Below are 14,712 nucleotides of genomic sequence, written 5' to 3' on the forward strand. Positions count from 1 at the left end.
GGGCAAGCTGGACAGAGTGAAGGTTTCGGGAAGCGGCGGCGACAGGCGCTGGAGCAAGAGGCGGGCGTGGCATCTGGCCAGGGAGACATATCCGTCTCCAACGCCAGACACGAGACGCACGTGCCACGGTCGCTTTGGAGACCCTTGCCCGCCGCTGCCATCTACGCAACAATGTCTAAGCAGGAGGGGGCCTACGGTGTCGGGGAGCAGAGCCTGCGGAGACTAGACTTGTCGCGAGGACGGCGGCTGAACTGTGCGTGCGCGGCCGGAGGGGTGGCACACGATCCGAGCAAGCTCGTTTAGGAGACCAGAGAACTCCACGGCCCAGAGCCCGGACTCTGAAGCCTGGGTTCCAATCCTGTGCATGTTGCTTACTTATGTCACCTTGCACAAGTCCCTTAGCCTCCCTGGGGCTTATTTACATCATCACTGACAAAATGGGTTTTCAATAACCTTAGGATTGGTGTGAGGACTAAAAGGGAGAATGCCTGGAAGGGTGTTAGTATGGTACTTATCACGTGGGGAACGCTCCCGGAGCGGAGGTTGCGAGTGCCCGCTAGTCACACCTTGCCGGGTTCCCCGGTCTCCCCTGGGCCCGGGCGTCCGCGGCTCTCTTCCAAGGGACAGGAGACGAACGCATTAGGGCGCGCCTAGCCTTGATAGATTTATTTGCTTGCTTGGGGCGGGGTTTGGAGCGAAGCGAGGAGGAGAAAGAGATAGTGAGGGCAAAGAAAGGGAAGAAACGGAGGGGCAGGAGGAGAGCGAGGCGGTGCTAGGGAGGAGTCCGCCGGGCTCCTGGGCCCCAGCGCAGCGCGCACCGGGAGCTGGCGGCGTGGGCGGGGGCGGCGCGCGGCGGCCAATGGCGCGCGGCGCTGCGGCGAGGGCGGTGCAGGAACACTGGCCGCTGACAGCCAAACTCACCAACTCCGCCCTGGTCCCCGCGGGATCACGGAGCCCGAGCCGGCCTGGGGCGGAGGCAGCCCGAGCCGCGCTGCTGGCGAACATGGCAGCAGAATGAGAGGGCTGGCGCCGGGTCGTGGCCGCCGCTACCGCGCTGCCGCTCGGGATCCGCATCCTTAGCCCGCCTCCTGCTGGCCGCGGGATTATTTCATTCCGAGCGGAGGGCGGGGGAGAAAGGGCACTCCGCAGCTCAGCGGGTCGGTGCTCTGGGAAGGGTGTAGAAGAGGTTCGTCTTAGCGACTCGCTGGCTGCGGAAACGACGCAGGAGAGAGTCTGTCCCGGGCTGTGGCCGTGTGGACGCGGGGATGAGCTGGCCATGGAGCGGCCTTGGCCGGGCGCACACAGCCGGCCGGCGATGCGGCGGGAGCGCCGCCTGAGCCGGGACTCGGCGGGACTTCCGGGCCTCCGGCGCCCAAGGGGGGTCCTTGCCGTCGCCTCCAGGAAGGACGGGAGCCCCGCGTGGCGGACACTGCAGCAGGCACCGTACTGAGGTGGCCCAAGCTTGCTCTGCCCGCAGCTCGGCGCACTCTCGGCACCCGGGCGCCTTGCCCGGTGCACCGCGGCTGGGGCACCGCGGCTAGGTAGGCTGCAGCGGCGGGGTGCAGGACTGGCTGGAGGGGTGTGTGTGCGGGTGTTGAACTGGAAATCGGAGAAGCAGCAGAATCGGGCGGACCTGAGCAGCCATGCTTCCCGGGGTGGGCGTGTTCGGCACCAGCCTCACGGCCCGTGTCATCATTCCCCTGCTGAAAGACGAGGGCTTCGCGGTGAAGGCGCTGTGGGGCCGCACGCCGGAAGAAGCGGAGGAGCTGGCCAAGGAGATGAGCGTCCCCTTTTACACTAGCCGCATTGACGAGGTGCTTTTGCATCAGGACGTGGATTTAGTGTGCATCAACCTGCCGCCGCCCCTAACCAGGCAGATCGCTGTCAAAACCCTGGGTGAGCGGCCCCTTCCACCTCTCCCCTTTCGCCTTCTCTCCATTCCTTTACCCGCTGCCCTTCTCTCTTCGCATCCCAGAATCTTACAGATTCCTTGCCTCGGGGATCTGAGATCCCTGTTCGCACTCAGAGCACCCCCCTCCCACGTCCCTGGCCTTCCCCACCTCTGCGAGTTCCCTCCCTGCTCCTCGCACCACCTGGATGCGCTTGCCCACGTGTGTGCTTGGAGGAGGCGTGCGTACCAGGGATGGGAACCGGGTGGATCAGATCCCCGATACTGAGACTAGGTTTCTCTTCAGGGAGAGGAAACTTGGTCCCCAGCTGTGTGTCTAGTGCCGAAGTGTGTGCTGGCGTCTGGTAGAGGCAAACGCGCGCCCAGAAACGCCGGAATAAAGGGCCGCACACGTGTCTCTAGTTTTCCTAGGGAAATAAATGTACCTGCAGTTCAGCAGCTGTGGCACCCTGCTCGGGCGGTTCGTTTCTTTCTGCTGTGTGTTAGTTTAGTGTGAGATTAGAGACGTGCGCATTTCGTCTGCGCTGGAGGCAGGGCTGACTGACGGCAGTGGATGGATAGGGGAGGCGCATTAGAACGTTTTCAGAGGCGTCACAAGGTAGTAAAGTCTGATTTAGTAAAACCAGAGGGATTTTAACTTTTGAGTGCAGCCTTCCTGGAACTGTCTTCTGCACCGATTTGGAGTCGTAGAACTTAAATATTTAGGGGATGGGCGCAGTAGTTCCAGAGGTATGGATGCTTTGTGTCAGCAAAGGCTTTGCTTAATTCCTTCAGGAATAGTTCGGGAAGGCATGGTGTTGACAAGCAGGCTGGGGATGTTCGCCCCTCACCATCCAGTACCTCCATCCACCCAAGGCCCAGGCAGTCTCAATCTCTGAGAACAGAGTATCAGCGTCTATGCCGTCACTTAGGGGAAACAGAAGTGCATGATTCCCCCATGCCTAAAACAGTCCCAGGAAGGTTGCTCACCCTTTACTATTGGAAGAGAATTAATAACTCACCCTTGAAGTTTCTATTGGTGAGGAAAGAGGCAAACCTTATGACAAGATGCCACCTTAGAACAGAGTTACTAGGGAAGAACTAGGAACAGGGTCAGCATCCAGGAAACAACTAATTTATGTAGTCTTGGAAAGAACGTTTATCTTTTTTATTTGTTTGGAAGAACATTTTATTTAAAAAATAGGTATAAATTTGGGGTAGGTGAAATGTCCATGCATTTTAATTCTGCCTTCAAAGACCTATGAACAGAATGTAGAATACTTTCTCTATAGCAAACCATTTTACTCAAGGCCATTTGGCTCCGGACTCAGATGGGACACCTGATAGACTTCTGATAGAATTCCTGAGGAGACTGCCCAGCTTTGTCAGTTTTAACATTACTATTATTAAGCCTTTGTAGCCTTGAATTATTTAGCCTCGAATTAAATGCTGTTGAGTCTGGCCAATTTTTCCTTTCTATTTGATGGAACATACATGCTGGGTAGTTAATTTTCTTGTTTACATTAGATCTATGCATATCAAATGGATTATAACCATCTTAGGTATAATTCTATTAGGGCAACTTGTATAAAACCAGTCTCTGTTGGGCTCCAGCTATACCAGAGGGCTTAGTACTGATCAGAAAGACTGTGTTGTGAGATTGCTTCTCCCCACTATGATGTCTTAGTTCTGCAGCTCAAACCCACAAAGCAAACCTAGAGCAAGAGAGTGGTGATTAGAGGAACAAGGATGGTCTTGTTTTCTCACCCTCTCTGGTACTTTGGCCATGAAAATATTTGAAGACTGTGCTTTCAAAGACGTGACACAAATTATACATATCTGCATGATGCTTCTGTTCTTATTTTTCATTAATGAGACTCATGTATCCTCCCCCAAACCAAGCATAAGAATATAGTAGACTTAGTTTAATAACCATAACCAAGGAATAGGGTTCTGTTTATATTTTCATGCAGGTCTTAGGCTTTTTTTTTTTTTTAACTCTATTTGCAGGTCACATAAGGTAGTCTGTGATTATGGAAAATCTGGAGGCACTGGGTTTAGATGCGGCTGGACTTTGGTCTCATTTTAGACTTCATCTTCCCTGGAAAATCCCTGGAGCAGACTCCCCTTGGTTGTGAATGCAAATACACAGTGGGTTGGTTGTATTGGTTTGTTTGGCACTCACAGTAGGAGGTTCAACACACACGACACAGGAAGTGAAAAACCCCAAACAGTTATCAGACTGGTCTGCCTGTCAGGGGGGGTTATAGATACTAGTGTTTGCCTGGAATTGAAACTAGCCACTCTGGCTAGTCCTGGTGAATGTCCTCTTTTTTTCTTTCTTTGTGAGATAAGAGTTTCACTCTGTCACCCTGGCTAGAGTGCAGTGACATCATCACAGCTTACCGCAACCTCAGACTCTTGGGCTCAAGTGATCTGCCTGCCTCAGCCTTGCAAGTAGCTGGGACTACGGGGGTCCATCATGATACCTGGCTAATTTTTCTATTTTTAGCAGAGATGAGGTCTCACTTTTACTCAGGCTAGTCTCGAACTCCTGAGTGTAAATGGTCTTTCCACCTCGACCTCCCAGAGTGCTTGGTAAATGTCCTTTTAACAAAGTCCTGGGTTCTGAAATGCTTAATCGGTGATAGCAATGGGTCTGTGGCCCTGGATCCATACCCTTAAACTTATCACAGGCTGTCAAGGTGAGGGGCTGTATTAGGGACCAAGAAAAAGGAAACTTTGAATCAACTGAATCACACACATTCTCCCTTAATTTTTAAAAAGTCCTACCTTAATTAACGAGGCATTCCTCTGTTGTAGAGACAATTCTTTTTTTTTTTTTAAGTCAAGAGTCTCATTCTGTTGCCCTGGGTAGAGTGCTGTGCGTCCTAACTCACAGCAACCTCAAACTCTTGGGCTTAAGTGATCCTCTTTTTATTTTTATTTTTTTTTTGAGACAGAGTTTCATTATGTCACCCTTGGTAGAGTGCCGTGACATCATAGCTCATAGCAACCTCAAACTCTTAGGCTTAAGTGATTCTCCTACCTCAGCCACAATAGGTAGGACCGCCACAATGCCCAAGTATTTTTTCTTGCAGTTGTCGTTGTTGTTTAGTTGGCCCAGGCCAGGTTCGAACCTGCCAGCCTTGGTGTATGTGGCTGGCACCATAACCACTGTGCTACGGTTGCTGAGCCTCAAGTGATCCTCTTGCCTCAGCCTCCCAAGTAGCTGGGACTACAGGCACCCACCACGACACCTGGCTAGTTTTTCTATTTTTTTTTTGCAGTTTTTGTCCACGGCTGGGTTTGAACTCGCCACCCCCTGCATATGGGGCCGGCACCCTACTCCTTTGAGCCACAGGTGCCGTCCAAGTTTTTCTATTTTAAATAGAGACTGGGTCTTGCTCTTGCTCAGACTGGTCTTAAATTCCTGAGTTCAAGCAATCCACCCACCTCAACCTCCCATAGTGGTAGATTACAGGCATGAGCCACCACGCCCGGCTGTTGTAGTGAAATTTCTACCATGTATAATTTCTGCACTGTCCAAATCTGCCTCTTATTAAGTACTTACTGTGTACCGGGTAGTGTGTAGGTGCTCTGTGTGAAACATTTCATTTCCTGACTAAAATAATCCTGCTAAGATATTAGTTTCATTTTACAAATGAGGCAATTGAGATTCAGAGACCTGAGTCAAATTGCTCTAGGATGTACTGCTAGAGATTTGAACCCACTGCTCTACCTCCTCCAGAGTCATTTCTTCCTCTTCTACCCCCTAACCTTCTCTGTCCCACTTCCTCCTCGCAGACGATGGCAGCCCAAGTGAGGTGGTTGAAGTTTCCTTTATTCTTCTTATCCCAGCCCTGGAATCAGTTCCCACAGCTGGTTGATGGCATCTCCTAAACTCCTCTGTTTCTGTTCTGCCTTCCGCATCATCACTTCCTCCAGAAGAGTCAGGGCCCCATCCAGTTTCTGAATCATGTTCCAGTTCCCTGCACCACCCCTCCCCTCCATCCGCCTTTCACACTGCTGCCATGTATGCTGGAGCACTGCAGACCTGGCTGTGTTTCTATTTCCTCTTTTAAAAAGCTTCCTAAATACTTCCATGGCCAAAGCTCCAACTTCCAGGTCTGACAAGCCAGAGGTGGCCTGGGATACACCAGCCCAGTGCATGTCCTGCTGGCCCTTCTAGAACCCCCACAAGCTTCAGCTGATCCGCACCACTGGTATTTCCTTCAGTGGACCCTTGGCTCATATGTAGCCCCCTGCCCTTCTTCCCTCTGATCATGATCCTTCAAGACTCAGCCCAGGTGTTACGGGCTCAAACCCCTCCCCCATACCCTTCTGTGTTCTTAGCACTGAGTGCTCCCATCTTTTCTAGCACCAATTTTAATGCATTTCTTTAAAATTTAAATTTTATTTTGATAGGTTGTATATTCACATAGTACAAATGTCAAATGCTGTAAAAGTTCACAGTGAAGGGCAAAAGTCCCCCAGTCCCTCTCCTCCAGCTGAGGTGCTCCCGTTCCAGATTTTTCTAGGTTGCTGGCCTAGCGTGGTGGCTCATGCCTGTAATCCAGCAATCTGGGTGGTTGAGACAGGTGGATTGCTTGCGCTTACCAGTTTGAGACCAGCCTGAGCAAGAGCAAGACCCCGTCTCTAATAATAGCTGGTTATTGTGGTGGGTGCCTGTAGTCCCAGCTACTTGGGAGGCTGAGGCAAGAGGATTGCCTGAGCACAAGAATGAGGTTGCCGTGAGCCCTGATGCCACCACACTCTACTGAGGGCAACAAAGTAAGACTCTGTCCCCCCCCCCACAAATTTTTTTTTCTAGGTATATACTGGCAAGTGTGCGTATGAGAATATTTATTTATTTATTTATTTCGAGACATATGTTGCCCTCGGTAGAGTGCTGTGGCATTACAGCTCACAGCAACCTTAAACTCTTGGGCTTAAGGGATTCTCTTGCCTTAGTCTCCCAAGTAGCTGGGACTACAGGCACCCACCACAATGCCCAGCTATTTTTTTGTTGTTGTCACTGTTGTTTATCAGGCCCAGTGCATGCGGCTGGTGCCCTAACGACAGAGCCACGGGCACCGAGCCGTGTATGAGAACTTTTAAAACTTTCTTATACAACAGGTAGTTTCTCATTCACATTGTGATGTACCTTACTTTTGTCATTCAACAATATTATCTTCAAAATTTACACATGTTAAAATTTTAATATCTTGAAAATGTATTATGTATTGAATTTATAAATATTTACATATACAGAATATACATATGCACATTTTTATATACACATATCTCATTTATAGCTAGACATACACATTTATATACCATAGGTATGATATGTAATATATGATATATATAGCGTACATATACAGAGGGTGCCAAAAAATGTATACACAATTTAAGAAAGAAAAAAACTATTAAAATTATAATCCTTAGTATTTACAGATAACAAAGGATGAATACAAGGCATGTTTGAGCACCTTGTAATCACAGAAGTCAAATGTGACTTGAGTATTACAATTTTAATCCAGGTTTTTTCTTTCTTAAAATGTGTGTACATTATTGGGGCACCCTCTGTATTTTATATATATATACACACATATGAAACTCTGAATATGAAATTATGAATTGTTCCTGTTTTTGGCTGCAGAGTATTTTATTGTATGAATAAATCAACATTTATTTTTTTTTTATTTTTTTTTTTTTTAATTTGGCCAGGGCTGGGTTTGAACCCGCCACCTCCGGCATGTGGGACCGGCGCCCTACCCGCTGAGCCACAGGCGCCGCCCTAAATCAACATTTATTTAACCAATTCCCTATTACTCAGCACGTAGGTTGTTTCCAGTCTTGTGCTTATATAAACATGTAGTGAGTAATCTTATGCCTATGTCATTTTGCACACATGCCAGTCTGACTGTAGGATAAATGTGTGACCTGCTGGTCAGAGACTGTGGATATAGGCCAGGCAAGAATGGTCTCCTTCACTGTGAACTTTTACAGCATTTGACATTTGTACCATGTGAATATATAACCTATCAAAATAAAATAAAAGACTCCTTTGGCTCCTTTGATTTAACAGAGGTATTACCAAATTAACTGGCACCCAAAATGACGCTGCATTTTGTTCATTTCCTTGTGTGGCTTTCTCAGCAAGTCCCTTGACTGTAGATATAGGCTAGGCAAGAATGGTCTTCACCTTTGTGTCCAGAGTAGTTTGGGGCTCAGGGCCAGCACAGCCCTCAAGCCAGCCTCGGGGGACGGTCAAAATGTGTTCAATTTGTCCTTTTGCAGCAGTCCCCTCTGCCTAGACTAATGCAGTAAGCTGCCCCACTGTCTGTCGGGGTGCAGTCTTGTTTCTTATTCAGTCTGCTCTCCTTTCACTAGGGAAAGTGACTGTGTGTATATCTCACTGTGTCAGGCCCAGCTTTTGGTGGCTCCATGGTACTTGAAATTACAACCAACCTCCTTACCATGACTTACTTGGCCTGAAGAGGCCCTGCCCTGTCCATGTCGCCCCCTCTCACATGGCTGCACACTCTCCTAGACCCACTACCCTCCAGCCATTTGGCCTCCTTTCTCTTCCTAGAACACACCAACCTCTTTCCTGACCCTGGGGCTTTGCACTGTTCTTCCCTTTGCCCAGAAATTTCTCCCCTTGCTTCTTGGAATGCTGAATTGCTAGCCTCATTCTCACTGTCAAGTTTTAGCTCAAATGTTATTTTGGGAGAGAGACCTGGAAACTCTCCTCCTTGTCTTCCTCCTGCTTCAATACTGTCTCTATCATCCTCTTTCTCTTCCGTAGCACTCTTCACTGTTTGTGTTGGTCTCTTTCATTTGCCTGTTTTTTTTTTCTTTTTTTTTTGAGACAGGGTCTCTGTTGTCTAGTATGGAGTGCAGTGGTGTCAGTCTAGCCCACAGCAACCTCAAACTCTTGGGCTCAAGTGATTATCCTGCCTCAGCCTCCTGAGCAGCTGGGACTACAGGTTCTTGCCAAGATGCCCAGCTAATTTTTCTGTTTTTGTAGAGATGGGATCTTGCTCTTGCTCAGGCTAATCTGAAACTTCTGAGCTCAAGTGATCCTTCCACCTTGGCCTCCCAGAGTGCTAGGATTACAGCTGTGAGCTACTGCGCCTGGCCTGTTAGGTGGTTTTCTTATGTGCAGTTTGCCTCCATGCCTAAAATGTGAGTTGAGGGTAGGGCCCTTGTCTGCTTTGCTCACCAGGATAGCCTTCCCCAGACAATGCCATGCACCTACTCAGTTAGTAGATACACTGTCTTTGTTGAATGCCAAATGAATGCATTCTCATGGAATGCATGTATAGCTTGGGGGAAGGCACAGGTTATAAAATGCATGTATAGCTTGGGGGAAGGCACAGGTTATAAAAAGGTATGTCGATTAACACCTATCATTTTTATCCTGTGTGCGGTAGAACAAAAAACTTTAACGTGCAGTTAAATCACCTGGACATTTCATAAAAAAAAAAAAAAAGAAAAAGAAAAAAACAGATTCCAGGGTGGGACCCGAAATTCAGAATTCTGTCCAGCTCTCGGACTGTCTGGATGCTGGAACAGCCAGATACTAAAAATGAGATGGCTCTCTGCCTTTGGGAACAGAAGATGGCTCCTGCTGGGAATAATTAACCTGGCAGGGGAACAGCGCTAAAATACCTGTTGCCCCATGTGGAATGTGATGACATCTGTTCTTGTGATCCTTGTCCTGGTATTTGGGAGATGGCAGTGGGTAGACTCTCTTGGTGAACCCTCTCTATTGGGAATGGAAAGCTCCTTTGGGGTGGTGAGTCAGGCTGTAGGGTTTCTTTGAGCTTTGATCTTGCTGCACATTGATCTTGTCCCAACTCGTTTGGCATCATTAGCTGAGGACCTGGAGCAATCTGCCCTTTTCTGTCCTACTTCACAGTGTGAATAGTTGCTTCATATCGAGAAGGGCCACTGGAGCAAAGGTGGGGGAGCAAGGAGGAAATGGGGTTGAGACAGAACTTTGCTGACCATCATTGCCACACCAGCAGAGATAACAGCTGAAAACAATGCAGATGGTGCACTTGGACTTGATATAGTAACCATTCTAAAATCCGAGCAAACCCAGCATTTCCAATTCTTCCTTGAGATCTTTGCTGGATCTGTTCTTATCTGCGTGCTGTGTGGAAAAGGTGATTGTGTTTTTCTCTCTGGGTTCTTACCCTTAGCACAGAGTTAAATGATTTTTGGTTTATGGATTTATTGTAGATTTGAGGAAGCCCTTGGGCATTATGTAAATGAAAGAAATTACTCTGTTTACTGTTAGGAAAAGTCAAGCATCACCAATCTCATTTCATCTAGCTGAAATTAGTTGCAACTGACTGATTATTTTCTTGACCTCTGGCCTTGAAAACGTACAATTCTGCAGAAGTTTAAATTGGAATGAAGAGACACTACATGAAGAAGTTGGACGTTTTGATACCTGAAATCAGAGGAAGAGCATAACAACCGTAAGTGGAAGTCAATAGCATGTTTCAAGGGTCTCTCTAGGAAAGAAACCCACAGGCCATTAGTATATATTTTGATTCAGGGCAAGCATGATGCTGGCAAATAGCATCATTATATAGGATAGTGTGTTTCATAAAATTCACCAGTAATAGGAAAGATCGACAGGTTACCATGGTGTGGCTTTGGGAGAAGCCCAAAGAAGAAAACCTTCCAGTTTTCTTACCACTAAGATGGAGCTAATGATATCATATAGGGTTGTTAACTCAGCTGAGTGGGAGTTTATAAACACTTATCCTGTTTTATCCTCAGTTATTTGCATTGGCTTAATAAACATCAGTTAATTGTTTTTACTTCTCCCTAACATGATCATTTCTTTAGCATAATCCAAATGGTGCTTTTCTTTTCTTTCTTTTTGAGACGGAGTCTCACCGTGTTTCAGACTGGTCTCAACCTCCTGAGCCCACCTGCCTCGGCTTCCTAGAGTGCTAGGATTATAGGCATGAGCCCCTGCACCCGGCCTCAAATGCTGCTTTTCAAGATTTTTTTTTTTTATATTTTCTGAAGAGATGATTCTTTCCTGCTAGAGTTAGAGAATACATTGAAAAACATTTTTTAAAGGGATTGCATGTAAGCCAAGCTTCAGATGTCATGTTTGCTGTGAATCGGGAACTTGCATCACAAATATGTACTCACTAGGAGGTATTGATACTGTTGCCAAAAACTCACCAACTCACCTATAAAAATTTAGTATCCCCTGGGTCAGATCAAGTCAGCACCTGAGTGTTTGGCTACTTACCTCTCCTGTAAAATGGAACAGATCAGAAATAAAGGTCAAAAACTTAAAAAAAAAAAAATTTAGTATCCCCTGTGATAAGGGTGTATAGCTGTAGCAGGGGCTCACTGAGTACTGGGGAACCATAAACTCCTATAACCTTTTATTCTGTTGCTCTCCATGTGTCTGCTCCCTTATCTGTCCTTCTTTGTGTTGGCTGCCTCTGAAAAATTATTGTCCACATGCAGTTCCCAGATAAAACATTACAGGTTTAGCCACTTGAGAGGTGTGCCCCTGTCCCCACCCCCACTTGTCCCAGCTTAAGCCAGATGCTTTCTCCTGGCTCAGTCTTTTCTGAGGTTACCCACAGTGTGGGGGACACATCCCAGAAGGCTGCCAGGACCACTGTCCTGGAAGGCGAGGGGGTGGAGAGATTGCTGAGAGTGGTCATTCCCAGCTTGGCTGTACTCCAAAAATGCACTGATTCTAGGAACACAGACTTGATTGAGGTTATTTTATTTATTTATTTTTTACAAATATAGACATTTATAGGTTCTTTATCCACTTAATGAAATACACATTTGGCATTTCATGGCTATGACCATAGCAGAACAGTGGAAAACAGCGCTGATCCAATCATCCCAACCTTGTTGTTATTAAATTTAGGATGTATATATTTTTAAAGCATATGCTGGGAAAGTAGATACACATGATTGGTTGCATGGAATTTTAGGGGTTCCCTGTAGGTTTGTAAACCTTTACTGAGAGCCTCCTGTGTACTCTTCTGTGGGCCCAGAGAACTGTGGTGAGGCACAGGCCCTTTGTGCTCAAGTGATAGCTCAGGGCCTTGAAGGAGTCAGGAGTCAGTAAAAAGCTTGAGGCTAGGAGGAAGATTTTTGCCTCTGGATTACCTTTATACCAGAAACTGCAGCCTCTCCTCTTCCCCTGGGTCTCCAGTCTTCTGGTCTGCCTTACACAGTCTGGACTTGCCAACCTCCACAATTGTGTGAGCCAATTTCTTAAAATAAATCTCTATATATACACGCCCATCCTATTGGCTCTATTTGTCTGGAGAACCCTGACTAATACAGATTTTGCCTGGATCAAGGCCACCTGCCCAAGCAAGCTGGGTGAGTTAGTTCAGCTGCTGGTTGGTGGTGGGGCACAGTCAGTCTCTGAACACTCATCCTCAGAGCAGGGAGATCTTGAAGGCAAATGTTGTTTTTGGTTCACATTCAGGCCAAGGAGAATGTTGGGGAGAAGACTCATCCCCGAGAACCACACCAGCTCTTCTCCCTAACCAGAGCGTACTTGGTTTTCAGCCTCTAGATCAGTGTTTTCCAACCTTTTTTTTTATCTCATGGCACCCTTGAACTTATAGTTAAACTTCTGTGGCACACTTAAATTATGTTGATCAAAAGAGTGGGAAAAAAAGAATGTACTTTGCTTTGAACTTCCTTCAAAAATAATTTAATTAAAGATCCTTCAGATTTTCAAGGCACACATGAGATCCTCTCACAGCACTGCAGTTGAAAATCACTGCTCTAGGGTTTAGGCAAGTCTGAGATGCATTGGGGTTAGAATTTCATAGAGACTTTCTGATGCCACACTGTAGAACATTAAAAAATACAGAAGAAATAACTTTACATTGCAATGATGTGAATTTTTTAAACTTTCCAGTTTCTTTTTTTTTTTAATTTTTTATTATTTTATTTTATTTTTTTTTTAGAGACAGTTTTATTTTGTTGCCCTCGGTAGAGTGCTGTGGCGTCATAGCTCACAGCAACCTCCAGCTCTCGGGCTTAGGCGATTCTCTTTGACTCAGCTTCCCGAGTAGCTGGGACTATAGGCACCCACCACAACGCCCGGCTATTTTTTTGCTGCAGTTTGGCCAGGGCCAGTGCCCTACTCAATGAGCCACAGGTGCCACCCCCAGTTTCTAATTATAATAGCCTTTTTTTTAGGGTATTCAATACTCTTTTAGTAACATAAAACCCTTACACTGAAACTATACATTTTTAAAGCCCTAAGTTAAGTTGGTTTACACCTTTAACGTTGCTTTTTTTTAAAAACAGCTTTATTGAATATCTTTATATACCATAAAATACACCCAATATAAGTGATTCAATGAATTTTAGTAAATTTATGTAGTTGTGCAAGTATCCACCACAAAACATTTTAGAACATTTCCAGCACCTTAAATATCTTTAAGCTCATTGTTCCTACTCTCAACCTTGTCCCTAGGCAACCATTGATCTACCTTCTGTCTATGTTGGCTTTTCTAGAACTTTTATATAAATGGGATCCTAAAGTCTGTAGTCCCTGGGATCTTTCACTTAGCATAATGTTTTTGATATTCATCCCATGTTGCATGTATCAAAAGCTCCTTTGTTTTGACTGTTGAGTAATACTCATTCTATTGTCCCATTTTGTTTATCCATTTACTTTCTGATGGACATGTGTATTGTTTCTAGTTTTATGAGCTATTAAGAATAATGCCACTATGAACATCCACTTACAAGTCTTTTGTAGATTTGTGTTTTCTGTTCTCTTAGATATCTAGGGCTGAAATTTCTAAGTTGTATGGCACACCCATATTTAACTTTTTAAGTTGCACCATTTTATATTTCAATCAGCAACGTAAGAGAGTTCTGATTTCTCCACATTATCACCAACACTTGGTATTGTCAGTCTTTTTGATAGTAGCCCTTATGGTTGGTATGCAGTGGTATCTCTTTATGACTTGGATTTGTACAGATATTTCCCTATCGATTAATGATATTGAGCATCTTTTCATGAGTTTATTATCTAGTCATCTCATATACCTTCTTTAGTGAAATATCTATTCAGATCTCTTGTCCATTTTTAAATTGAGTTGTTTGTCTTCTTATTATCTAGTTGTAAGAACTGGTTTTGTTTTCTTATTTTGTGGAAGGTAGCAGGCTTAGGCTTTAGTTGGGGAAGGGGTAGAGTTTTTTTTTTTTTTAAGTTTTTGTATATTTCCTTTTATTTTTGCTTTTGGAACTACTACAATTGAACTAATTCTCCAGCACAAGTAAAATTAGCTTTGCCAAATATTCATCAAAGTGGTTCATTATGTAGAACAGCAAGACTTCCAGATCGGAGACGCTGATGCCGGCGGCTTCGTGTTGCCTGGGCCGGTGATAAAGCACTGGACCTTCTGCCAGAGGCACTTCCAATGTGAAGATTGTCTGTGGTGTCCCGGCGTCTCTTCCAGCCACCTATTCTGCAAGTGTCTGGAGAGAGTTTTTCTCTTTTTCTATTTATTTTTACTTAGTAAATGCCTTTTGAATGCCTGTAGCACTGTGTTAGCTGCGGTGAGAAATATCCCATAGAGTAATGCAGTGAGGTATGTGATTAAGTGCAGAGTGAATGGTGCACTGCAGAGCCAGAAGGGTTTGCTCAAGGCGATTGAGAAACCCCCTCCAAAAGTCATTATTGGATTAAGAGTCAGCCACGTGGGCAGTTTCCCAGTGCCAGGCTACAAAGGGCACTACAACAAAGGGACAAAGTGGAGAAAATGTTTTAACAG

At 45.9% G+C, this 14,712-nt stretch overlaps 1 protein-coding gene across 1 annotated transcript in view; it reads left to right on the forward strand.

The window, feature by feature from the left end:
- Nucleotides 1–934: 934 nt before the first annotated feature.
- Nucleotides 935–14,712, forward strand: part of GFOD1 (glucose-fructose oxidoreductase domain containing 1) — a 130,879-nt gene continuing 117,101 nt past the window's right edge. Inside the window, exon 1 of the mRNA XM_053603058.1 lies at nucleotides 935–1,896. Coding sequence (XP_053459033.1) covers nucleotides 1,644–1,896 — 253 coding nt within the window. The 5' untranslated portion in view covers nucleotides 935–1,643. The remainder of the gene's footprint in view (nucleotides 1,897–14,712) is intronic.

Source organism: Nycticebus coucang, chromosome 9, assembly GCF_027406575.1.
Source record: "Nycticebus coucang isolate mNycCou1 chromosome 9, mNycCou1.pri, whole genome shotgun sequence".
NCBI lineage: Eukaryota > Metazoa > Chordata > Mammalia > Primates > Lorisidae > Nycticebus > Nycticebus coucang.